The sequence below is a fragment of the Rhinolophus hipposideros genome, assembly GCF_964194185.1.
Source record: "Rhinolophus hipposideros genome assembly, chromosome: 8".
In the NCBI taxonomy this organism is placed as follows: Eukaryota; Metazoa; Chordata; class Mammalia; order Chiroptera; family Rhinolophidae; genus Rhinolophus; species Rhinolophus hipposideros.
In genome coordinates, this window is record NC_138054.1 from 69,582,773 (window position 1) to 69,608,015 (window position 25,243).

Genomic DNA, 25,243 nt, shown 5'->3' on the forward strand with positions numbered 1-25,243 from the left:
GGATGACATCAAGTATAAAGAACTTTACTGATCTCGAGGAGTTACTGGTCTGGTCCCCTGACCTTTGGTCGTCTAATGAGGATGATGATCTTGGCCCGAGTGAGTAGTGATAGTGACCTGATTTACAAAAGGTACAATCCTGGCCGCTTGGGGGTTCAGTTCACTAAACGTCAATTAAGGATGTACAGGGTGCTGGGATCATAGGGACGTGTCAGACACAGTCCTTGCCCTAAGGAGCTCCGTGGGAAAGACAATTGCAGGCTAGTGATGAGTAATGTACAGTCTATACAAGGTCGGGAGGTTGATGTGCAAAGTGGCCAGGTGAAACTTCATGGACGCGTTTTGAAGGATGATAAGAGAAGGGTCAGAGAAAAAAGCATTTCTCGGCAGAATGAAGAACATATGCAAACTCAGGGCAACACGGCTCTCTGAGGGAAATTACAAGTCATTTAGTACTGTAGGAACTGGGCTGGCCACTTTCAGGTCATGTATCTCTGCGCAAACGACTTGACCTCTCGAAGGCTCAGAATTCACATTTATAAGATAAATAGAAAAAGAAAAAAGAAAGCAAAATGGTTGCAAACTTAAGTAACAATATATAAGCAAGCACAGTGCTTGGCATATATTAGATGCACAAGAAATGCTCTTCATTATTCATTGTCACATGGTTCTAATTCATTATCTTCTCCGACCCAGGTGGCTTTCTTCCCTTTCTCACTCATTCCTGAGCCTAGTAGTGAGCCCCTTTAACTCCCACAGACTTTTCCTCAGGCAGGAAATCTGAGCCCACTGCCTGGCCTAAGACAGCTTCTAGGGCTGGGTGGTTTGTGTTATTCCTTCTCTTCTCTCTCTCTCTTTTTTCCCCTAAATGCAACAAAATAAAGCCAAACAAAAAGCCCAACGCCTGGCGTGGCTTGTCGGGGAGTTATGCAAGTGTGTAAAAAAATAAAATAAAATAAACATTGAGTTTTCAGCATTTGGGGCTGTTTGATTAGGCACGGAGCAGAGCCAAGGGCCAGTGAGACCTAGAGAAGGCTCAGGATAGAGGGGAGAAGGGAGGGGCTGTATGGGGGTTGGAGGGGGCCCAGGACCAACTCGGAAGTGACTATTTGCCTCCTGCAAACTTGGCAATGCTGTGGCTGACTGAGCCCAGACACAGTGCCTTTGGGACCCAACTGCGCCACTTTCTCGTGTCCTCCACCATCCCTGTTCCTTGGCCATTAGACACACCAAGGGTCAGTCCATCCATTCCCCTGACCCTGTAAAAGACTCTGTGCTCTTGTCTCAATAGCCAGTGTTCTCCCCTCCTCTCCTGAGAAGATTTCACAGCCTGTCTTCATTACCCACCACCCCTACCCCCTACACACACACACACACACACACACACACACACACACACACACACACACGAGCAGTATAGCTTTTCTGCTCTAACTTAACTCCTGCTAACTACAGTTTTAGCCCATTTTCCTTTACCGGCTCTGAAATGAGGCTGGAGAGCCGCTGGGTGCCACCCTAAGAAGTGAGCCTCCCTGCCTGTCTTCTTCGGGCTTGACTTCAACACCTTCTGGGTCCCTGCAGGTGTCCGCAGCCCTTCAGGGTCCATCCCACAAACACTTATGGAGCCCCTACCACTTACCAGGCACTTGGACCCCTCATTTCACTGAACCCTCAAAACAGATGAGAACCCGGAAGCTCAGAGAGATTGAGTAACTTAGGCATGGCCACACAGCTGGTAAGTGATTGAGTAGGGATTTGAATTTAGGTTTTATTTCCAAGGCTCCCTCACTCTCCTACGCCAGTTCCGGTGTGGAAGTGTCCTCACCTGGGTTCTAGGGGTCGCTCTTACAGCCTCATGTTTTCTCTGACCTGGGAAGACGCTCTGAAGACTTGACCCTCAGAGGAGGCGGGCGTGGCCAAGACGACAGACCCGGCTGAGCTGGTTCTTGTCATTTTCCGGGATCCTGATAGGGAAACTGAGGTTTCCCCAGGCTCCTCCGCCCAGTTTTGACCCGAGGATGCCTGGAGCTGCGGCGTCTGCTCTGGCTGCGCGGAATCCCCGGGATGCAGGGCGGGGGGAGGAGAAGAAGGAGGGCTGAGGGTCTGCGCCAGGGTCGAGAGCACGCGTGCGGCTGCCAGCCCTGCGCTCCCAGCGCGGCGCCCCAGCAGCGGGCCAGGGCGTGCGGGAGGGGGCTGCGGACTCCCGGGCCTGGCGCTCCAGTCCGTTTTTTGCTGTGGATCCCGGGAAGGGGGGCCGGCGCGGAGGTGGGACTGCAAAGGGGGGGATTCCCTCCCTCGTGCGAGCGGAGGACTGGCTCCTCTCCCGGCTGGGAGCTCCGGCCGAGCGGAGGCGCGACGGCAAGCACGCGCACCGGGAGGAGAGCCGGGAGCGGACCGCCGGGAGGGACACGGCGGAGAGCGAGCGCCGGACACAGCCGCGCCGCCCGAGGACCGATGCGCCGGGTGGGGCGCTGGCCCCGGAGGGCGTGAGCGGAGCGGCCCGCAGATTGAGCAACTTGGGAACCCGCGGGCGGAGCGCGGGAGAGCCGGGAGCCGGGGACAGTCGTACGGCTGGCGGGTGAGCCGGCCGCGCCTCGGCCCTCCCGGGCCTGCCCCCCCGCGGCTGGCAGCGTGGAGGTGAGTGCCCCCTGAGCTGCCCCTTCCCCGGGGCCTGGGGAGCCGCGGGCCGTCCCGTCGGGGCTTGGCGAGCCGAGTGCGGGGCCAGACAGCAAGAGGAAGGGGACTTCTGACTGCTCTGCGGCCAGCGCGGGCGGCAGAGGGCACCTCCGGGGTCCCCTCCTGCAAGTCCTGCTGCCCCCCGCCCGCGTCACCCCTCCCGCCAGTGCGCAGCCGCCTTCCGTTTGCTGCGTCGGGTTCCCCGCAGCCCCGAGGACCGTCTGCACTCGTAGTTCGGACCTCCCCAAGTCCGCCAGCCCTATTCCACACCACCCGCGTTTCAGAACCTTTGATCCCTGGTCTCATCCCCTCGCATCCCTCCTAGTCCTGCGGCCCCTGGTTACCTACTAGCCACACCCCAGCGCTGCGGGCCGGGCCCGGGTCCGACGTGGCAGGCAGCTTGCGCGGCGGCCCCCGGGAGCTGCGAGGCGGCGCGGCTCAGTGTCCCGCGGGGCAGGATGACATTGCTTGGTTGGGGGAGGTGGGGGCCGTGTGTTCGCCCCGCGCTCCCGAGGGCAAGGGCGGGTTTTGAGTACGCGCACTTGGGGGCAGGAGTTTTCTTATGAAACCGGTCTCTGGGACTTGGAGAGTACTCTTGGATTTGGGGGGCGGGCGGGGGCAGTCGGGGAACTTCAGGTCTCCCCTCCCCCTGCACCTGTCGGGCCCCTTCGGGATGGTCGCGAGGGGAGAATTCGCACGCTTGGAGCGGTGACGGAGGGACGACAGGGAGCCTTCCCCGCCCTTGGTGCTGGGGGCGGGGGTGGCGGACACTAACCCCCACAGGTCAGGCGAGCAAGCACTGGGGCCCACCCTCCGTCTAGCAAGTCTTCTGCCCCCACCCGCCAGCCCACTGCCCCCAAAACTCTACACCCGTAGCGGGTCCTGGGGAGGGCTAATGAGAAATGATGTGGATGGTTTACATTTTTGGGACTGTGTCCGCCCCGGACGGAATACCAATTTATCCTGATAGTGTTACAGGCAAGAAGGTGAAAGGTATTCCAGCCCTCTGGGGGGACTGAGTCCCCGCCCTCACCTCCACTCCCAGCTGTGTCCCCCTCCCTAGCTTGGGCGCTCCCCTTCCCCGGACCACCTAGCACGAGTGGCCTCTCGCCTCGGTCTCCCACCCGAGCTGTGCCTCTGCCTCCAGCCCCTTCCCCACCTCTGTGGGTCTAGTCTCTAAGCTGGCTCGGGCCCCCACCCACCAGCTCCCTGCTCTTTGCCCCGCCCTCCAGCTCCCCAGTCCTCCGTAAGTAGCTGGTCACTGAGGAGGTTTATAAGTGCAAGACCCTTAACCTCTCAGTGCCAGTAAAAGGGGAAGAATTTTACTTTCCTCCTTGAGGAGTAAATGAGGGCCTAATACAGGGCAGGTGGTGCAGGTCCGTGATGAATGTGAATCCCTCCCTCCCACCCTGGCTGAGACAAAATGCCCTTCCTCACCCCCCACAGATGCCTGAGACCTTGATCACTGCCAGCACTTTCCATTGCTGGCTCTGCCTGTGAAGAGTAATGGGCCTCAAAAAATGAATTGCTTCTGCCATATAACCTACGGGGCAAGGGAACTAATAGAAATGAGGCAGGCTACTTTAAAAGAAAGTCATCAGCTCCTATCACCTCTCTCAGCCCTAGCCCACGTGGTAGTGTGTGTGTGTGTGTGTGTGTGTGTGTGTGTGTGTGGTGGGGAAGAGCAGGGATGAGCTGGGGCTTGGTACTGCAGGGTTCCTAGTCTGGGACCCATCCAGCTTTTAAAATCAGATTTCACATAAAATTCCGAATTTTCAACTTTTAAAAAATCGTATCTGGCAGTATCCAGTCATTATTTCTGCCTATCAACAACCAACTGGAGTTGAACAGCATATGCTCCCTTTAAATGGGGCATTTGCCCTTTGCTTCCTTCCCCCCTCACATACAGATGCACATGCAATTTCCTTCCTATTTGTTGCTTGTACCCCTGGTCTAATAACTCTTAGGTCCTTTTCAGAGTAGATTGTATCTGTACATATTTTTTCAAGTGTTTGGAACTCTTCCCATCCAGTGATGGGTAAGAGAGACCAGTGTCACTAGCTCCAGTGACATTCAGATCTAGACCCTCCTCCCCATTTCCTACCGTGTTTCCCTGAAAATAAGACCTAGCTGGACAATCAGCTCTAATGTGTCTTTTGGAGAAAAAAATCATATAAGACCCTGTCTTATTTTACTATAAGACCGGGTCTATCGCATAGAATAGGATAGAATAGAATAAATATAATACAATACCAGGTCTTATATTAATTTTTGCTTCAAAAGACACATTAGAGCTGATGGTCTGGCTAGGTCTTATTTTCAGGGAAACATAGTAGCTGAGATCCTGGTTCAATGGTGCTTTGAGCGGGCGTGGGCCAGGACTTGGGAGAGCATGGCAAGAGCAGGCTGAAAGCTAAGTAAGACCTGGGAGGATTGGTGGGGAGTGGCAGGGAAGTAGAGGGAAGTAGAGGAAGGCAGCTAACCTTTGCTGAGCACTAATCCTGAAGTGCCAGCTTCGCTTGGAGCAGGGCAGGCACAGGGAGTGCTGAGGTGCGGAGGAGACCTTTTCTGTGCCAAGGACCCCAGAGGTGAGACCTGTCTCACAGACCCAGGATTTAACACCAGGTGTTTCTCAGGTGGTCTTCTCCAGGGTCTGTCAGTGTAACGACCGATGGTACCCCGAGGATCTATCTGCCTGGGGTCCTCAGACCTCAGTTTGAGAAATGCTGCAATGAAAGGTTAACGCTATCACTCTGAGGGATCACGCTGGGGGCCAGGTGATCAACCATAGAGAGAAATGCAAATATGGGCCTTGCATAACAGTGCTCGGTGTTAAGATTCATATCTAGATGATAACAAAAACGGTTCACATTGCTTCTTAGATGACCATTAGAATGCAGCCACAAAGTGAAGTCTTGCTCATAGGAAATACAATGAATATTGTTGAGTCCTCGCTATGTGCCAAGCATCATTCTAAGCAGTTTCATGTATTAACTCACTGAAACTGTAAAAAAAAACAACCCCCTTGCAGATAAGGAAACTGAGGTTCTGATCAGCTAAGCAATTAGCTCAAAGTAACAGCTAACACGTAGGGGAGCCAACATTGGAAGCCAGGCAGTCTGACTCTGAAGTTTATGCCCTTGACCGTCATGCTCTCAGGCAAACCTCTGAGACTATGTACTTGGGGCTAAAGACCCCAGTTTGATAAACTCAAGGTGATGGAAGTGTGTAGTGGGGGGTGGGGAGGAATGGGAAGGCTTTTGCAGGTCACGCAGGGAGTACTAGAGGAGCAGGTAGGGGCTGGCAGCTCACAGGGCATTAAGGGTGGCTGGGGGCATCTTTGCTGGCTCTGGCCCCAGCACCAGGTGGGATCCATCAGCCTCATGTAAACACTTCTCACAGGCAGCTTAACCACTTGAGTGTGTCTGGCCTTCAAAGCCAGTGGGAGAGGCTGAGGAGGGAGGTGCTGATCTTCCCTGTGGAATCATGATTTATCTGCCATGCAGGTGGGCTCTCCTGGGGCCTCTCTGAGAGGCAGAAGGGGAGCTGGTTGGGACAGGGGCTGGGAAAGGCACCTCTACTCCAGCAATTCAGATTTCTCATTCGTAAGCCAAAACTCGGCCAACTCAGAGCAAGCCTGTGAAATAGGCATATTTATCCCGGTCTTATAGATGAGGAGTCTGAGGTTCAGAGAGGCTAAGCAACTTGTCTAAAGGCATCTAACCAGTGGGTGGGAGGGCGATCCTTCCCTGGCATCCACAAAGCCTCCTGAAGACTCCCTGTTTCCTCCTATCCCTGCGTGAGGGGACGTTGGTATGCAGCAATGCCAGGGCTGGCCTCTGCTATGAGTGCATTCGATCTTGTGAGTGTGCACTGGGGTTCCATCCTCTGACTCCCAGGTTGGTCTCCAGCTTCCCAGACACATTTTGTTGGGGAAGGACTAGCTCCCCCTGCCCCCATCATCCAGCCAGCCATCCGGAGACCTGGCTCTCACTGGGCTGGGGATTATCCCCATTCTCTATGTCTCTGGCCAGAGCAGGCATAGCTGCCTCTTTTATCCTCTCACAAAGGCCAGGCCCACCAGGCCTGCTGTGTCAGAGTTTCTGTGGCCCGGGAAGCCTTACTTCCTTTTCTCCCGCCAAGCCCAAAGGGCTACGCAGAGTCTGCCAACTTGTCAGGGGCCACTGCTCTAGCTCCAGGATAGGTGAAAGGCATAGGGGTGACGCAGCACTGGGAAGAGAAAGCTGAAGGGTCAGTCACAGAAGGACAGAGAGAGCTCCTCTTCAACAGACATGATGTTACTGCAGCATGAGGTCTATAGGGTAGACCTAAAGAAGGACTTCCAGTTAGAACTGGCCAATATTGGGTAGGGATCAGCTGGTTCCCAATGATCCACAAGTTTAGTTTGAGGGTCCACCATATTCCAGCTGCTTGGGTAGCCAGCTCTAGTCCCAGGTTAGGGAATTCTGCAAGATGGGAAAAGGAACAGATTTCTCCTGTGGGGGTGCCAGGTGGGCAACTTGTAATGTTCAAACATTCTGAGTTCTCACAGTCTCCTGGGCAGGAGACCACCTGGCAGTATAGGAGGCATAAATTGGGGGTACCCCATAGTACCCTGGAATTAATCATTCTCTCTCCTCCCACAACAGGTTGGGTTTTGGAGGTGTCCCTGCTGAAGTGACAACGAGTTCTCCCATGTGACATTCCCAAGTGCCTTTGAGGAAAGCTCTCTGGACCTCCTTATGGAGAAGTGGGCTCCCTACACCCACTCTGTCCCCACCTGAGGTTATGGTGGATTTGGGACGAGGCCCAGGCCTGGGCCTCCTGCTGTTGACCCAGCCCCGGAGGCGTTAGCAAGAGCCCTGCGCCATCCACTGCCCCAGAGACCACCCCTCCTACCAGGGGCCTAGAGCTGGCAAGTGACTATGCGGCTTGGGCTGTGTGTGGTGGCCCTGGTTCTGAGCTGGATGCATCTCACTGCTGGCGGCCGGGGCATCAAAGGGAAGAGACAGAGGCGGAGTGAGTATCAACAGGGCGACAGGGCAGGAGCCATGGGAGTGGGAGGGGGCCCCTGGGGACGGGCCTGGTGGCTTCATTCTGTGATGCCTGTTGCCGATCTCTACTTTGTCTATTACAGATGTGTAGATTGCTCAACAGATTGTCCTGTTTGTGGATTATCCAGTTTGTGGATTAATTTGTTGAGAGTGCCCACCACGTAGATTCCTCACTTTGTCTATTTCCCGCTTTGAAGACTCTGCTTTCTATAGTAACCCCTCTCTCCTGCGGATCCAGTGTGTGGATTGTGCCCTTTGACATAACAGCAGCTTTATGTGCTATCTGAGGGGATGTGTCCTGGCTTTCGCCCCAGGGTGTTTGGTTCCCTCTTACTGACAGTTCAGGGCCCTTTCTTTTAGTGGTGGCTCACGTGCAACCCCTTTGGGACAGGAACTTTGCCCAGCTTGGTGGTGGCCACAAGTCTCCCCTGCCCAGATCGTGGGGCAGGCACCGTGGAACAGGAGGCTTAGACTGTCCACCCCTGTGGTTTTTAACCCTGTCCAGTGGGAATCAAGGAGATGCACTGGGGAGGAGGGGTGAAGGGAAGGCAAGTGGGCAGGAGACAGGCCCTACCGCCCCTCCTGCCAGAAAAACTTGGCTCTTCCCTGTTTTCTGTAAGATTCCATATAAGATATCATTGGAAGAAAGAGTTCTCACAGCTTAAAATAAAATAAATCCTATCATTGTACAGATGGGGAAATTGAAGCTAAGAAAGGGGAAGAGATGACAGGCCTACGGACACACAGTCCGTATTTTAACCCAGGTCTTCTGATTCCTGTGAGTCTAGTCTTCTTGAAGACAGAGCTTGATAGAGTTCAGGATGAACTTGTGCCCACTGCCCTCACTGTCCCTCACAGAGTCCTGTCTTAGGTGCTCCCAAAATTTAGGTCCTCCAGCTTCTGCTAAAAGTCTCCAGTGATGGGCGTTCTGTACCTGCTCATTATTCTGTGGAAGTGGCCAGTGCATGTGAGAGACACATGTAGGGAGTGGGGTGGAGGCCTGTGTTTACATCCGCCATCAGAGATGTCACACCCATAGGCAGGCAGCTCCTCTGAAGCCTGGTCCAGCCACCTCTTAGCTCACTTTTGAGGGCTGCAGACTGAGGCCTCCATTAAAAGTTGAAAGGCAGCAGAGTTTGGTTGGGTCCCCACGGGAGCGGCCAAGGGCAGAACCCGGGGAGAGAAGCTCAGAGAACTGGTGAAGCTGAAAATCCCTGGCTTAACAAACAATTAGAGACGGTTAGGTTTAATCAGCAGCGAGGCCTTGATTTTCCTCCCTTCTCATCTGTCGCCGCCAGTATTTTGGACTCCACGGGCCAGATGCGGTTTAGCGGTTTATAATCAGTCTCCTCAATTTCCGAGATGAGACAGAGAGTATGAGAGGAACCCCTCTCAGGCTCGTGCGTTGTGCATTAGTGGTCATGCTGCCCCTCACACGTGCAGATCCACACTCCACCAAAACCAGGGGCAGGAGACCTGTTGTTCTAAACTGTTGCACAAAAAAAGAACTGCTCTGGCCATCAGAAAGGGCCCAGTCCCAGCAATGGCCAATCGAATATAGTAATTTTGACAGTTTCGCTACAGCCCACCCCACAGCCGCGGCAGCAATAACCCAGTGGTGTAAGTGACAGACATCCTTGGTGGTGAGATATGAGATTGGGGTAAGGTGAGGGGGAAAGACTCCAGGTGCAGTGAGGATCTAAGAGAGACATGGGCTCAGAGAGAGATGAGGATGGTGGATGTTGCTAGGCAATACTTATTAAATAATAACCGTAAAGCTGCAGGTGTCATTGTATAGGAATATAGTTAGGCTTATGTGAGATGAGAGATATATATAGTGAAACCTTGGTGAAACATCAAGCTGCATGTTGACTTGGGGATGCATGTCATTGTTATATAAACAATGTGGTGACCATTTTGCCCTTGGGTATCAGGGGGAGTGGAGGAAGGAAGACAGAGGAGTGAGATAGCTGTGTGTGGCCTCCAGACCATGTGGAAGGCACTGTGTAGCCAGTGGGGCAGAGGTAGCTTGCTAGGTCTCTGGACTCTGTCCGCCATCTTGTGACTGCTTGTTGGTAGAGCCACCAGCGACCACCTGCTATAGCTCTGATCCGGAGCCACACATCAGTTCTGAGCCCAGAAATGGCTGATCTCGGGTGTGACTGATGGTCTCCCCCTCTGTGGAGGGGGAGACGTTGAGCACGTAATTCCTTGGCTGAGTTATGAGCCCTCGCAGGGCATCCTTCCCCTCCTCCACTCACTGAGGACCCACCCTCACTCGAAGCACACTCTTCACTCACCCTCACTGTCCCTCACCCTCTCCTGACTGCCTTCCCACCTGGATTTCCTGCCCCTCACCCTCCCTCACCTTGAGTGCCCCCTCCCTTTACCGAGACCCTTCTCCTACAGGATTCTTGGGCCCCCTTGCTCAGTCTTACCCCGCCTCCCATGAAGCCCCCTTCCTTCACTGAACCCTGACTCCTCCAGAAGTGGGACCCCTTTTTTGGCCCTTCTTGCTGCACTGTTTTCCACCTGGAGTTTTTGTCCCCTTTCACACTAACTTGTAGAGTCTCTCCACCCCCCCCCCTCCCCCGCCCCATTCATCTCTTGGGCTATTCCACAAACATCCATTTGGAATCTACAGAGGCTGGACCTGGGTCACAGAGATGAATCTTGAGGAGTCCCTGAGTGAGAAGGGCAGGGGAAGAGACAATTTCAATCTAGTGTCAAGTTGCGAGGAGGAAACAGGAAGCAACCTGAGGGTGGGGGAGGGGCTGGGAGGGCCAGAGCCAGTGCCTCCTGAGTTGTTTTTAGAGCCCAGTAGGTGATCTCTTGGCAAAGGTGTAGAAGGTGGGGGGGGGGGGGGAAGGCATTCAGGCCAAGGGACCAGCACGTGCACAGGTGTGGAGCTGGGCGGAGGCTGAGAGTGTTTGCTCAGGAAATGGGGTATAGCTAGTAGCGGTAGCTGGAGAAATAGTTTCTAAGAAGTTTGGGGGAGCCTAGGGTCTTAACTGGGGCAGCTGTGCTCATATCTGTTTCATACATGGAGACTCTTTTCTGTTGAAAGGAAGGGTTGTGCTGGTAAAATAAAAAGCCCGACACCCCAGAGGCCAGGGCTGCCGGGGGCTGAAGGGGCACCCTGGGGGGATGACACCACAGAGTTCAGATGGTGCTTTGTACGCGTCATGCTGAGGAGTCTGCACTTGACCTGACTGGAGCTGTGGGTAATGAGGAGCCCCTGAGAGGTTTCAGTCAGGGAAGCAGCATGTTCCAGCTGCAGAAGGGGTGAGGGGAGGTGGCTTGAGGTGGGAGGCAAAAGGCCAGTTCAGTCTATTTGGGCCCAGGTGAGAAAAAGTGAAGGTCTAAACTAAGCTCCCAGTTGAGTTAAAGAATGCTAGATCTTCCTGGGGGGTATGCCCCAGGATGACCCTGGGCTACAGGAATAGACACATCTCCTGGGAGAGTGTGAAGCCTGAGAAGGGCCCTTGCTTCACTGAGGTCTCATTCTCTGTCACCTCCTACCCCACTCCCACTAATTTAACTCAGGTTTCTTACTAGAAATCAGGTCTCTTACTGAATCTAGTTCCTCGAAGGCTAGATACGAAGGTCATCCCTCTTCTGGGTCCTGGCGAGTTCCTCTCTACCCCTCATTGACCTTCACCCAGTCCACCCCAAGCCCCCATTCCTATCCATTCCCTCTCCCCACACTCTGTCAAACACACAGTGCGCTTCACCCATATGCTCTCTTCCCCGAGCCTCTGCCTCACTCAACACATCTCCAGCCCTACATTCTGGGGGGAATCCTCATCCTGTTGTGGGGCCTCACCCCTTCACTGGGCTACCATTCAGAAATGAGATAGGCTCCGCCCTCCAAAGCTCTTTCTGGTGGGAGGAAAAAGCATATTAGCAGTGAAGAATGACACATGTTGATGTCTACCACAATGGATTCAAGTACTGGGGGTGTGGGAACACAGAGATATATTCCATTCAGTCTCTGCAGGGATGTGAGATCAGGGAAGACTTCCTAGAGGAGGTGACTTTAGTTCTGAGGCTTGAAGAAGTTAGTCAGGCTCAGGAGGAGGCAGAGAGTGTTCCAGGTAGAAGGACCAACTTGTATAAAGGAATAGAGGTGTGAAGTAGTGTGATGTGCCCAGAGAAACAAAAATAGTTCCATATTGCTTAGGGGCAGTGTTGAGAAATGAGGCAGGTAGGATCTGCTCATGGGAACTTTTTAGGACAGGTGGAGGAACTGAGTCTTAATTCTGCAGGCCTAGGGAACTGTGGGTGGATTTTAAGTAGGGAGGTGACACCTTCAAAATTTTGGTTTCAGAAAGATCCCTGGAGATGAGAAGGTTGGGGAACTATGAGAGAAATCAAGTCTCTTTAAGAGGGGGAACTATGGCCAGAAGCCAGTCTTCAGGGAGGCAGGGGCTCTAAGCCACCCTGGGGCAAGGCCTGATTACAGTAATATCAATTTGAAGGGTTTTGGACAAGGATGGAGCAGGAGGAGAAGCAACAAAGAAATCGAGGAGGGCAGAGCCTTGCCTTCCTGGCTCAGTGAAGTGGGCTTCATTAAGTGCTTGGGAGCCGAGGGAGAAGGCAGGGTGGTTAGCGAGGGCTGAGCTGTGTGAGGGGGGTTTGTGAGGAAGTTGGGAAGGAGGCTCCATCCCCTCTCTGAGCCCTCGTGCACACACACAGGCACACATATACACACACACACGTACACCCACCCACCCACATACACACACATATACAACACATATATACGCACATGCACACATATACACACATACACAACACACACACGCACATATACGCACATACACACATACACAACACACACATACACACACATACACACATATACACACAACACACACATACACATACAACACACAACACACATACACACACAACACACACATACACATACAACACACACACAACACACATATACACACAACACACACATATACACGTATACACATACACACACACACACACACACACACACACTGAGCCAGCTTTCTTGGCCAGGCTATAGCCCTTCAGGGCTGCTCCCCTGCACACTTCCCCCACCCTCACGGCCATCATAGACACAGGAGCCTCAGGGAGCCTGTCAGACTGTGAATCTGACCATGCCCTTCTGTGGTCCCTTTGCCAATAGAATAAAGCCCTAGTTTCCATTCTGCGGACGCTCGAGGACGTTCAGATCCTTTGCACAGGCTGCCTCCTGCCAGGCACACCCTCTTCACCTAGCCGGCTAGGCCAGGTGAGGGAGTGCCCTCATTGCTCCTCCATTCACCGCAGCGCACAGCCAGCCCTGCTTCCCACATTCCGAGGTGGGCCTGTGTTGCTGCACTTCCACATTCCCCGCTCCTAACACAGCTCTGGGCATGTGTTAGATGTGCAGTAAACGTCCACAGAAAGAACGAGTCCTGGCTTTTCCGTTTAAATCATTATGTAACGTCCACTATCTGCCTTGGACACACACACAGAGCCTCCCTACCCTCTGGCTCTCCATCCCCTCCCTGCCCATCCGTTAGCCTTGCTAAGCTGAGAACACCCTTTGGTTCTTATCCCCTTTGAGAAGCATCCTTTTCCTCATTGAACTAACCCCTGCCCATCACTTAACCCCTCTCCTCCTTCAGAGCCCCAAAACCTCATGGAGCTCAACCCCCTAGTCCCTTGTCCCTTGTCCTTGATCCTGACCTCAAGCCCAAGGCCAGTCCTACCACCTGAGCTCTGTGTCTTGACCTTCCCCATCCTTAGGCCTTTAGCCTACCTCTGAGTCTTGTAATCATAGTTCTGCTCCCAGCTGGTCTCTTTCCTCTCTCTATGTTCTTGGACCCTCTGTCCCTCTTGCTTTACTCCCACGTCGATCCTTTCTACTGTTCAGCGCACTGTGGGTTGGCTTTCATCCCTGCCACTCCACCAAAACTGCACTTGTCAAGGTCACCTCCTAACGCCAGCCTCCCAGATTCGCCTCAGGGCTCCCTGGCCGTGATCTCCTCTCCGTCCTGGTCCCTGCGGTCTCTCCAACAGTTTCTATTCCCTCTCTCTCTCAGTCCCCTCCCACCTTCCCATGATTCCTTCTCAGCTTCTCTCTGCACCCCTCTTCCTCTTCTTGTCTGTGGACTGTGAGTATTGCCCAGGCCTCAGCCCTTGGCCCTCCTCTCCCGCTGCACAGCGTCTGCCCTGAATGCTTCTCCTCCCGCGGATTTAACCACAATGACAGCGACCAGAACGGATCCCTGAGTTCTCGCCCCCTTTCCACAGCTGGTTTCCTGAAATGAGATGACCCTCTTTCCTCACCTTCCTTTTCCTCCTTAACTACTGCCCCTCCTCTCCACCCCCACCCAGAGTACCAACAACCTGTTTCTTGCTGTTCTTTACATGACACCTTAGCAGCAGTTGTCATGTGACGCCTCCTTCCCCTGTTGAGTATACTCTTCTCTTGGCTTCCATGATGTCATATGCTTTTGAGTGTCCCCTCTCCGTCTGGTTGCTCCTTCTCAGCCTCTAAGCTAGCCTTCCTTTTTTTGTCCTTCTCTTAAATTTCTAATTCCTAGTCTGACTCTCTACACCTGCTCTCCTTGCCACCTCGTGGACCTCCATGCCTTCAACGACTATTTATATGTTAAGGACTCCATGTCTCCATCTGCAGCCTAAATGTTTCTCTTGAGCTCCAGACCCACAGGTTCAACTGCCTAATAGAGCCCTTCCCTGGGTATCCCACAGAAACCACAACCTCAACAACCTACAACTCAACTACTCATCACATCCGCACCCAAACCTGCTCCTCCTCAGTGAGGAGGCCACAGCTATCCTGTCGCACCTCCACATCATCCTCAGCTGTCCTTTCCTGACATCACCTTGTCTTGTCTGGCCTGCATAGCTCACGTGTCTTCTCCCTTCCATCCAACCCACTCTCTACACAACAGCGATCTGCCTAAAATGGAATCCTGACCATGGCTCTTATTTTAAACCCACCGCGCTTGCTCATTGCCTTTAGGATAATGTCCAAACTGCTCCCTATGCATTTAAGACCCTTCCTTGTCTGGGCCCTGTTTCCCTCTCCAGCGTCAGCTCTAACCACGGACTCCAGATTCCAGCTATGCTGAACTAATTTCAGACGCCCACGTGTGCCATACTTTTTCTTGTTGTGTTACTGACAGATCTGAAGGAAAATGCCCTCTGAGATTTGTTGTTGGTTGGACGGGAGGCAGGCCGCAGCATTCTGAGAAGGCTTTTTGCAAATCTGTCCTTAACGAAAGTGATAAGGAAGGAAAACATGATTATGAACGTAGCTGTAGAGGCTGCAAATGGGACACCTGGATGACTTCAGTTATTGAAACCGAGGCAAAAACCAAGAGGGAGCATTCATTTCAACAACGAATTCAGTGAAATCCTTGAGTAATAAAGGATTTAATATCTTTGAAGTAGAAACGGTACCTCGTATCCGCAGTGGTTTATTAATTTGTAATATCGCTGCATAAAGGCCCCAAGTGGAAAAATAATCCCAAGGGCTCTCTCATGACTCCAATGTAACATTTGGAATAATTTTCCTCTCATAATAATTAAACCAACAAGAACAATATTAATTTCTTTAATGTATTGATTGATTCAATAACGTTGACGCTATACAAATAAATTCTATGTTTTAAAAGAAATCAGTCTTGGGCCGGCCTGGTGGCTCAGGCGGTTAGAGCTCCATGCTCCTAACTCCGAAGGCTGCCGGTTCGATTCCCACATGGGCCAGTGGGCTCTCAAAAAAATAAATAAATAAATAAAAATGGATAAAATATTAAAAAAAAAAAAAAAAAAGAAATCAGTCTAGCCCTGCCTATCAATGTCCATGCCAACTCCCATTGTCCTATCACTGGCCTTCAGACCCTCTTCTCTCCGCCTGGAACACATACATACTGGCTGTGAAGCCTTGTTCAAGTCATTTCACTTCTCCGTTTCCTTATCTGTAAAAATGAGGATTAAAAAGAAAATAATAATACCTACCTCGTGGGTTGTAAGGCTTACATGAGTCAATGCCTCTGACGCACTGAGAGCGTGCTGCCACCGAATGAGTGTTCGACACTTCGTAATCAGCTGCCATTATTATGATTGTGATTTTGTTCTTGTTGTATTTGTTATTCTTTTTCCCTCTGCTCACCTTCCAACCTCTTCCTCATTCTCCTGCAATCAGGGCCCCTTCCTGGAGCAGGTGTTCCTCCCACAGCATCCTCATCTTCCTTTCTGGGGGTGGGGGGGGAGGCACACAAGATGCAGTGTTTTGCCCGGGGTCACAGGCTGGGGATTTGACTCCAGGTCCCGTGACTCTGAAGCCTGAGCTCTGGGTCCTGCATGATCTCCTGCCATCTCCGTTCTGATTCCCCCAGCTCCCTGCCTGTATCTATAGTTTCTCGCTGCCTGGCTCCTCCTAAGGGACTCATACTCCTCTCCTTCACCTGTTTACTTCTCAACTTGCTTTTCTTCCCAGGGGCCTCTTTCAGGGACTGGCCTCCCGGTTCACCCGTACCCGGGGCCAGAATGCTGGGACTCACCCCAGACTCCTCCCCTCCTATCCGTCACCGTGGCCTGCTGATTGTATTCTCTCAGCATCTCTGAAGTCTTTTTTCTCTCCATCTCCACTGAACCGAATTTTAAGACTTTCTCACTGGGCTGATCTGATGGTCAGTTTCCTTCCACGTGGTCCTTCAGTCTCTGGGCTCCATCCCGGCTGTCAGAAGCACCTTTCCAACATGTCAATCAGACCAGGTCTTGCTCCAGCTTAAAATTTGCCAGTGGCCTCCTGTCAGCTCTCAGGAAGGTCCCAAGAAAACTCTGTAAAACAAGGGTTCTGTGGCCCAATGTTTGGGAAATGCAACTCTCTCTGTCCCCGTCTTGGAGAGGCACTCAGCAGAGGAGCATAATAAAGGGTGTAAGAAGTAAAGAATCCTGTTTAGACTTGTTGGACCCTGTGGTTCTCAATCTTTCCTGATTCAGTGACCTGTTCTCCACAATCCCCTCGGAACATCGAGGGGAATCATGTTCCGGGGAATATTCTTTGGGAAATGCAGCCTGGCAGGATCGAGTACAAGTTGCTAAGCATGACATTAGAGGCTCCTCAGGATAGGACTCCGTATGTTTCACCACTCTCCTCCAACCCCTCTTGCCTGCTCCCCCAGATTATCTGCTATTCCCCTTGGGTCGGTTTACACCTCTGTGGTCCTGCTCCTAGCGGGCCTTTATCTCTCTTCCCTAATGGACAAATCTCTACTAACGTCTCAAGAGTTCGCCCAAATGGCACCTCTTCTGTGACTCTCCCTCTCTTCTTTTCGGGTCCATGATTGCTTGGTCCTGCGATAGCATTTGCCTGTCCGCCAGTCTGTCTGCACCACTGGAAGATGAGTGACGGGGCGAGGCCTCTTGTCCCCATCGCTCACTCAGCACGGGATACCTAGCAGGGGCTCCGTGGGTGTTGGTTCAACAAGTGGCTGAGGGAAGGAAATGGAAGCTCTGAGCCTTGCGCTGTGGCTGGAGATCATGCTGTCTCAGAGGCGGGTTCTAAGCCAGGGTTTCTCAGCCTGAGCACCACCGACAGTTTGAACCTGACAATTTGTTGTGGGGACGGCCCCGTGCACTGTAGGCTGTGTAGGGGAATTTTTGGCCTCTCTCCCCTAGATGCCAGTCGCAACTCCAGTCTCCAGTAGGACAAATGTTCCCTGGGGAGCAAAACTGTCTCTGGTTAAGACCCCTGTTCTAGACATAGGTTTCTTCCAGTTGTCTTCCTTTTTCTGAGCAGGTGATCTTTCTCTCTGATAGGTTAACCTATTATCCCTCTTGTCCTTAAAACTTTCTCAAGGATTAAAACAAAATCCCTACTTCCGTACCTGAGGCTGAGCTTTTCTTCCTCCGGGAAGGGTACGAGGAGGTTCCATGAAGCCACTTCTGTGGCTTCTCTGGGGAGGGTGTTGCGAGCCTGGAGGGTGAGCTTGTGTTGTGCCTGGAGCTATGGAGGCATTTAGGGTGGGTGGGAGTTCTGGCTTCAGGCGTCTGTTCCCTTAAGAGGACCCTCGGGAGGTATATAAAACAGCCTTGAAGAGAGCTGCCAGCCTGGCCTGGGCTTTCTGAAAAGCATGTTCATTCTGTAGAAGGAAACTCCCATTTGCTTACTTCTCATCCTTGTGGGAGCCTGGGAAAGAGACGTCTCTCCTCCAGCCCCATTCTCGCCCCTGTTGCACACTTGCAGTCAGCGCCGAGGGGAATCAGGCCTGCACCAAAGGCTGTGAGCTCTGCTCAGAGGTCAACGGCTGCCTCAAGTGCTCACCTAAGCTGTTCATCCTGCTCGAGAGGAACGACATCCGCCAGGTGGGCGTCTGCTTGCCGTCCTGCCCTCCTGGATACTTTGATGCCCGCAATCCCGACATGAACAAGTGCATCAGTGAGTGTGGGCAGGGGGCACAAGGGCCTCAGAGGCTCTGGTTCCTGGGGGAGGGAGTTTGAACTGTTGGTAGCCAGCAAGAGGATTAGGGGGACCCCGAGGATGGGCTATAGGAATTCTGATTCAAGTATGTGGCCGCGGCCAGACATCTCCTTCCCATCTGCATTTCCAGCTCAGTGTGTTCATATCAGAATGGCATCTCCTCCCTCCAGACCTGCACCAACCTGTATTCCCAGATCCCTGTGTCCCAGGCCATCACCCAAACCATAATCCTGATAGCCAGCCTCTCACGTGTGCCATCTCCCATCCATCCAATAACTGAATCGTACCTGCTCATCTCCCTTCTATCCCCCTGCCATTGCCTTACCCAGGCTCCCGTTGCCTCCCTCCTGGACGATGGCAATAGTCTGTTTATCTGCCTTCCAACCCTCATCTGATTCCCTTTAATCTCCCCTCCACACTGTAGCCAGAAAGATGCTTCTGAGACACACAACCTATCCCATCATACTTCTGCTTAAAATCCACCACTGGCTCTACTGACTGCAGAGGAATTCAAGCTTCAGGGAGCCTGTTCTCTCCCTCCTTCTCACTCTGTTCCTCTCCCGTATAACAACTGTTTCATGTGCTTCAAGGCGTGTACTGTCATACTTCCATCCTGCCTCAGCTGTGACATCCTGGGGGACATGCTGTGAACACAGTCCCACGAGCAAAGCCTGCGCTCCCTCCCATTTGTTCAGGACACTGAAGTTTGCAATGCATTTCCAGGTCTCCTGTCAGTGGAGCTCACAACACCCTTTGGAGGGAGACAGTGAGGCCTGGAGGGACGACGACTGGGGTTCTACTCTCAGCTCTGCTACCTATTTGTTATGTGACTTTGGGCATGTTACAACCTCTCAAAACCTCACCTTTAAAATAGGAGCACTAGTTTTTACCCCTGGGGTTGTTGTGAGAGGCATATGTAAAGCCCTTTCTGTCTGGTTCTCAGTAAATGGTAACTGCTATTGTTCTATTTCACCTGCAACCAAAACCAGGAATCAGAGCATGAGAGGAGGAAGGAGGGCGAGAGAAGCTGAGACAAAGCCACAGAGGCTAGGAGGCACAGAGGAGGGTGCGGTGGGGTGGAGAGCTTGTGAGGTTGGAGGTAGGACCCTGGGGCTGCCCGCTTGGTCCTCAGGGTATTTGGGGTGGGGAGTTCCTGGCTGTGCCTGCTCCTGGGAAACTGGCAGTCCAGGCTCCAGGTGCAAGAGACTGGGAAGAGCTTAGCACCTCCCAGGGGTCAGGGAAGGGGTTAGGTCAGGGAAGGGAGAGATTGTGAAAGACCCCGCCTGCTTCTCCAACCCTGCAACCCACCCTCCCCCACTTCCCCAGAGGAAAGAGAGCTGGCGTAGGTGATCAGGGAGGGACCCAATAGTCTAACCAAGGCAGTTCCTGGAACTCACTTGCAGAGGGAGAGGAATTTGCCCTGGGATTATTTCCCTCTCCTCCAAACTGATTCTTTTTACCTGGTTGGAAGAGATCCCGGGTTTGGGGTGTTGTGGATACCCAGCAATGGGGACAGAGGGGACCACACAGCCACAATCAGAGGGTCACTGTATCCCTGGGATGCCATGAGAGGCTAGGACCCTCCTTCATCCCAGAAGGTCCTGCCCTCCTCCTCTGAAACTGGCTCTCTTGGGCCTCACCTCAGGTTCCAGGGTTTGGGTTGGAATTGGCTGACCCTGGTGAGTGGCCACTTCAGCCTCCTCACTCCCCTCCCCTGGCCCTGTCCTTGCCTTTCCCTCCATCCCAATACTCCTCTCTTGCATGTACCAGCTCCAAGCCACCGTCCTGCTCTCAGTGTGGGTGGGCCTGGACTGGTGGGCGTTAAGATGGGGACGAGGGGAAGTGTCTATTCCAGGCTGAGCCAAATGCCCCCGCTTTGGTCTTCTCCTCAGAATGCAAGATTGAGCACTGCGAGGCCTGCTTCAGCCACAACTTCTGTACCAAGTGTAAGGAGAGCTTGTACCTGCACAAGGGCCGCTGCTACCCAGACTGTCCCGAGGGCTCTGCAGCTGCCAATGGCACCACAGAGTGCAGCAGTCCTGGTAAGGCACCAGGGGCGCTGCGGGCAGAGGGTCCAGGATCCCAGGAGGAGGGCGGCAGGGAGTATGGGCTGGGCGCTGTCCAGAGAAAGCTTACCCCCCACACACACGATTTGAGGTTTCTCTCAGGACTTTTCTGTCCTCAGGGCCTGAGCCCCAGGCAGAGAGCAGGTGGGAGAAGCTCCCCTGGTGTGTTCTGGGCCAGAGGAGGAGATGTGACTCCTTCTCTTCTTTTCTCTCCTTCTTCCCTCCCTTCCTGCCAGCACACTGTGAAATGAGTGAGTGGTCCCCATGGGGGCCCTGCTCTAAGAAGAAGAGGCGCTGTGGTTTCCGGAGGGGTTCTGAGGAGCGGACACGGAGGGTGCTCCATGCCCCGGGGGGGGACCATGCCGTCTGCTCCGACACCAAGGAGATGCGGAGCTGTACAGTGTGGAGGACACCCTGTCCTGAGGGTGAGCTGCAACCCCTGCCTCCCTGGGCCCGGGCTCGGGCACAGCCATGGAGGTGACCACCTCTGCTTCCTGCCTGCTGCCTGGGAGAGGGTCCCAGGCCAGGGACAAATGGGGAGCCCCCAACTCAACACCCCATATTGTGCAAACCAGTGTATATACCCTAGCCAGGTGCTTTCAGAGACCCAGAACTCCGTGTGGTGAGAGCTGGAAACTTCTGTGTCCACATCCTTTCAGTTTCTCCATTTCTTCTGAGCCTACAGATTTTGGCACTGGAAGGGCCCTCAGAGGTCAGATGGGGTGTGGAAGGGGGTGCTATGACCCAGAGAGGTTCAGTGGTTTGATTAAGGTCACTCAGCATACAGTTGCTGATGTAGCTGATGGCCCCAGAGGGGGCTGGGGACCATCCTACCTGTCCTGAAAGCTGCACTGAACATCTTGACCCATTGGGGCCCAAGGTTCAAGGAAGACATGAGGAAGAGGAGGGTGTCTGGTTCGTTGAGGGGTAGAAGGTACAAAGGCTCTTGGGACCGCCCTCTCAGTTCCCATGTTGCAGGGTCCTCTGAAATGGCTGGTGGCCAGAGGAGGCCTTCAGAAGACCCCGACTGCCTAAAGGCAGCACATCCAGCCTCTTCCCTGCCTTCCCCAGCCCAGCTTCCTCCCCACTCCCCTCCCAGGGCCATTGGCCATGCCTGGGCCTGCGGCAGGCCATCCTTTGTTGACTTCCTGCTATTGGGTTGCAGGGCAGAAGAGGAGGAAGGGAGGCCAGGGCCGGCGGGAGAACGCCAACAGGAACCCGAGCAGAAAGGAGAGCAAGGAGGCGGGCACAGGCTCTCGGAGACGCAAGGGCCAGCAACAGCCACCGCAGCAAGGGACAGTGGGGCCACTCACATCTGCAGGGCCCACCTAGGGACATTCTTCAGCCTCCAGGCCCATGAAGAAAGAGTCCAGCACTGCTCTGTGTGACGGAAGCTTTACGGAACTGGAGTACACACACTCCACATACGAGGCACAGACCCCGTGTCCAAACATGCAGCCAACATACATGCACACATGTGCGTGTGCGCACATGCACACACACATACAACACAGACACTCTAGGCCACTGGAAGACACTTCTATCCCTCGGACATCACGATGTAAACAGGGCGGGGATGAAGAGGTCATCTCTGCCTGGCAGAGGGCTCAGCAGGGCCCACTTGGTTTGCGATGCTAACAGTGGATTGGCAGACTGCACTGCCCAGCATGCAGGCCCAAACTTTTGCAGAGTGATGCCTTCTGGAGGAGCTGATAGGATCGGCCCGGAGTGGCAGACAGAAGCCAAAGCGTGAGGCCTGCTCAGCATTTCCAGCTGTGTGGCTTTTCCATTGGAGAGGATTGTTACACGTCCACGATCCATATCAGGGCTACCCGGCTCTGAAAACTGCTTAAAGGTTTATTTCAAATTAAAAACAAAACCCAAATGACAACAGCAGCCACAGGAACCACATTCTTTTCAGGGTACAGGAATTGGTGGTATGTGCATGGGAGCGGGAAGGGATGCAGCTGAAGTTTAAGAGACCCCTAATGTCCTCCCGGACAGAGTAGGAACAAAACTTGGGTGATACTCAGAATGATAACCAGCTTCCCTATACCCAGAGTGTGGTCTGTGGCCCTGCATTAGCGTTGTCACTGGGCAGCTTGTTAGAAATGAGACTCTCAGGCCCCATCCCAGACCTGGTGAAACAGTCTGCATTTAACAAGGTTCCAGGTAACTGACATGCACATTCACATTTGAGAAGCACCGCTCTAATTACCTACCTCTAAGGATGAGGGGATTTTTGTCAGCTATAGAGGAAGACTTTCCATCTGGGAGAGGTAGAATCTCCACACTGAATGGTACTCCTGGAAGGAGGGAGTGCTCTGAGGTAGTTGGTGACAGTTGGACCCAAAGGCAGCACAGGGGATGGAATCACCTCTGATGGCGTTCAGAAGTGTCCACTGGCAGCCATCTGTGCACCGGACTCTGGACTCAGTGTTTGGTTTCCGGTGGGGAGCCAACCATGGGCTTTGCCCCCGTGGAGCTTAGAGGTTGCTGGGGTGACAGGTGTGAATCAAGTCATTATTCAAATAAATGTGTAATTACAATTGGGCAGAGTTAAGGGCAGGCAACCACTGGCACAGACACATAGCTATGAAAGTAAATAAAGTGAATAAAAGTCAAAGACTTTATCTCAGGGAAGCTTTTCGGAGGACACGATATTTGAGCCAAGCTCTGAAGGACAAGCAGAAGGAGTTAAGACAAAGAGAAGGAATGGCATTCTAGTCCAGTGCTGTCCAATAGAAATAGAACATGAGCCATTTATGTAATTTAATATTTTCTAGTAGCCACATTTACAGAGTAAAAAGAAATAGTGAAGTTAATTTTATCTTTTTTTAACCAAACATGCAAAATGTTCATCTTTTTTAAACATGTAAGCAATATAAAAAATGAACAAGATCTTTTACATTTTTTTGAAACTAACTCTTCAACATTCTGTGTGTATTTTTACACTTTATAACATATCTTAATTTAGACACTAAACTTCCACCAGAAATACTTGAGCTGTATGTAGGTTTCATAAAAATTAAAGTTGAAAAGTAGATTCACAGACTCAAGTTGTTTCAAGAAGAGGTAAACTTGCCAATAACTGAATTGAGTATGTTTTGAATTTTAATTTTAATTAATTAATATTAAAGAACATTAACGATTCATTTCTTCAGTTGCACTAGACATATTTTAAGTGCTTACCAGCCACCTGCGGCTAGTGGCTACTATATTGGACAGCATAGCTCTCTACGGAGGGCATAGCACATGCAAATGTCCTGTGGCAGAAGGGAGCTTGGTTTGGAAGGAACTGAAAGAAGGCCACGATAACTGGGAGCCCTGGAGCGCATGTGAGGGGAGACAGCCCCAGAAAGGTCGCCTGGACTTGGGTCTTTATTCTTAGAGCCAGGAGAAGCTGCTAAAGGGTTTTTGAAGCTACAGGCCAACATGGTCAGATTTGTATTTCACAAAGATCATGCTGGCTGTAGTGTAGAAAAGAGATTGGAGGGAAGATGGTTAGGAGGCTGTTGCTGTCATCCAGGTGAGAGGCGTCATAGGCTTGGGCTCGAGTGGTGGCAGTGGGAATGGGGAGAAGTCTAAAGGTACTTGGAGAATAAAGTTGGCAGAGTTTAGTGATAAACTGGACATGGGAGAGGGAGGTGTCGAGGACAAAGTCCCCGTTTCTGGCTTGAACACCTAGGCAGATGACGGTGCTGTCTTCTGAGCTGGGGAATCCATGAGGAAGATCAGTTGAGGAGGAGAAAGGAGAACATAAGTTTGGTTTTGACCAGGTTGAGTCTGAGGTCCCTCTGACACCACCTGGTGAAGATGGCGCGTAGCCTTTGTGTAGACACAAACACAGGTGTAGAGTGCCCGAGGGAAGCCCGTGCTGGAATATAAACGGCGATCAAGAAGGTGATTGAGGCTCTGGGTTTGGAAAAGGTTGAGTAAAACGAGTACTGAGTAGTGAGAGGGCTCAGGACTCAGTGTGGGGATGGGGGGGTGGGGGCTCAGGACCGCTCTGTGGCCCACCACGTACGACGGGAAGGAGGATCAGTAAGCAAAGGAAGCAGAGAAGGAGCAGGCAAGAGGCAAACCAAGGCAGTGTCATGGCCCAGAAGCCAGCCAGCAGGAGGGAGATCGAGACCAATTAGATGAAGACAGGAATCGAGCACTGGGCTTCTAACATGCGTGCCGCTGGGAACCTCAGCAAGAGCTTGGGGAAGGTGAGGGAGGCAGAAAGCAGGGCAGACAGTTCCTTCAGGAAGTTTAGCTGAGAAAAAGAGGAGAGAAATAGGAAAGGGGCTGGAAAGATGAGCAGTCAAGAGAGTCTTTTTTTCCTAGGCGAGGAAGAGTGGGAAATGTTTAAAACCTACTGTGAAGGGTCCAGTTAAGAGGCAGGATGAATACATACGAGAGAACAGGGAAATCAGTAGTGGAAGGCTCTGGGAGGAGGGACAGCTTTACAGAAGCAAGGAGAGTGTGCCGCAGGTGTAGGAAGGCTGGGGGGCTTGGAAGGTGGGGCATCGCAGGTTCTTGCACCTGACACACTGGGGCTCGTCCCACCAAAACTTGAGTCCCTTCACTGCTGGTCAGGAGCCTGGGTGGTCACCGGCTGCCCACGGCCATCTCTGGCTTCTCCCTCCGCTCCGTGCCTGGCCTCCTTTCCCTGACCCTGGCTCTGTCTTTGCCAGTCTCTCTGGCCCTGTCAGTCTTCCATCTCTGGTTTGGTCTCTCTGCCTTTGCCACTCCCTATTTCTTTGACTCTGTCCCCTTTTCTGTCCCTCAGTTTGTCACCCTTTGTCTGTTCTCACCTCAACCTCTGATTCTATTTGTATGCGCCATTGTTTCTCTGTTTTTCTGTCTCTTTTCTGGGTATCAATCCTCAATCTCTGTGTGTGTTAGGTGGCTCTGGCTCTGATTTGTCCCAGTCTCCCATGTCCTTAGGTCCTCGCTACTCAGAGGATGGCCTAAGATCA

General features: G+C 52.6%; 1 protein-coding gene across 1 annotated transcript; it reads left to right on the top strand.

Annotated features, from left to right (window-relative positions):
* The first annotated feature begins 1,899 nt into the window (after positions 1-1,899).
* On the top strand, positions 1,900-23,434 carry RSPO1 (R-spondin 1). The gene is made up of 6 exons (XM_081055817.1): positions 1,900-2,637; positions 7,326-7,695; positions 17,977-18,168; positions 20,103-20,252; positions 20,513-20,701; positions 21,442-23,434. Exons 2-6 carry the CDS (start codon positions 7,602-7,604, stop codon positions 21,606-21,608), a joined length of 792 nt encoding a protein of 263 aa, XP_080911943.1. The 5' UTR covers positions 1,900-2,637; positions 7,326-7,601; the 3' UTR covers positions 21,609-23,434.
* The last annotated feature ends 1,809 nt before the right edge of the window (positions 23,435-25,243 follow it).

What these genes read in the sequence shown, in the direction of transcription:
- RSPO1 (XM_081055817.1), top strand. Translation starts at nt 7,602, where the DNA reads ATGCGGCTTGGGCTGTGTGTGGTGGCCCTGGTTCTGAGCTGGATGCAT. An exon ending in CGACATGAACAAGTGCATCA is followed by an intron (nt 18,169 to 20,102) that starts GTGAGTGTGGGC and finishes TCTTCTCCTCAG; the next exon opens with AATGCAAGATTGAGCACTGC. An exon ending in CACAGAGTGCAGCAGTCCTG is followed by an intron (nt 20,253 to 20,512) that starts GTAAGGCACCAG and finishes CCTTCCTGCCAG; the next exon opens with CACACTGTGAAATGAGTGAG.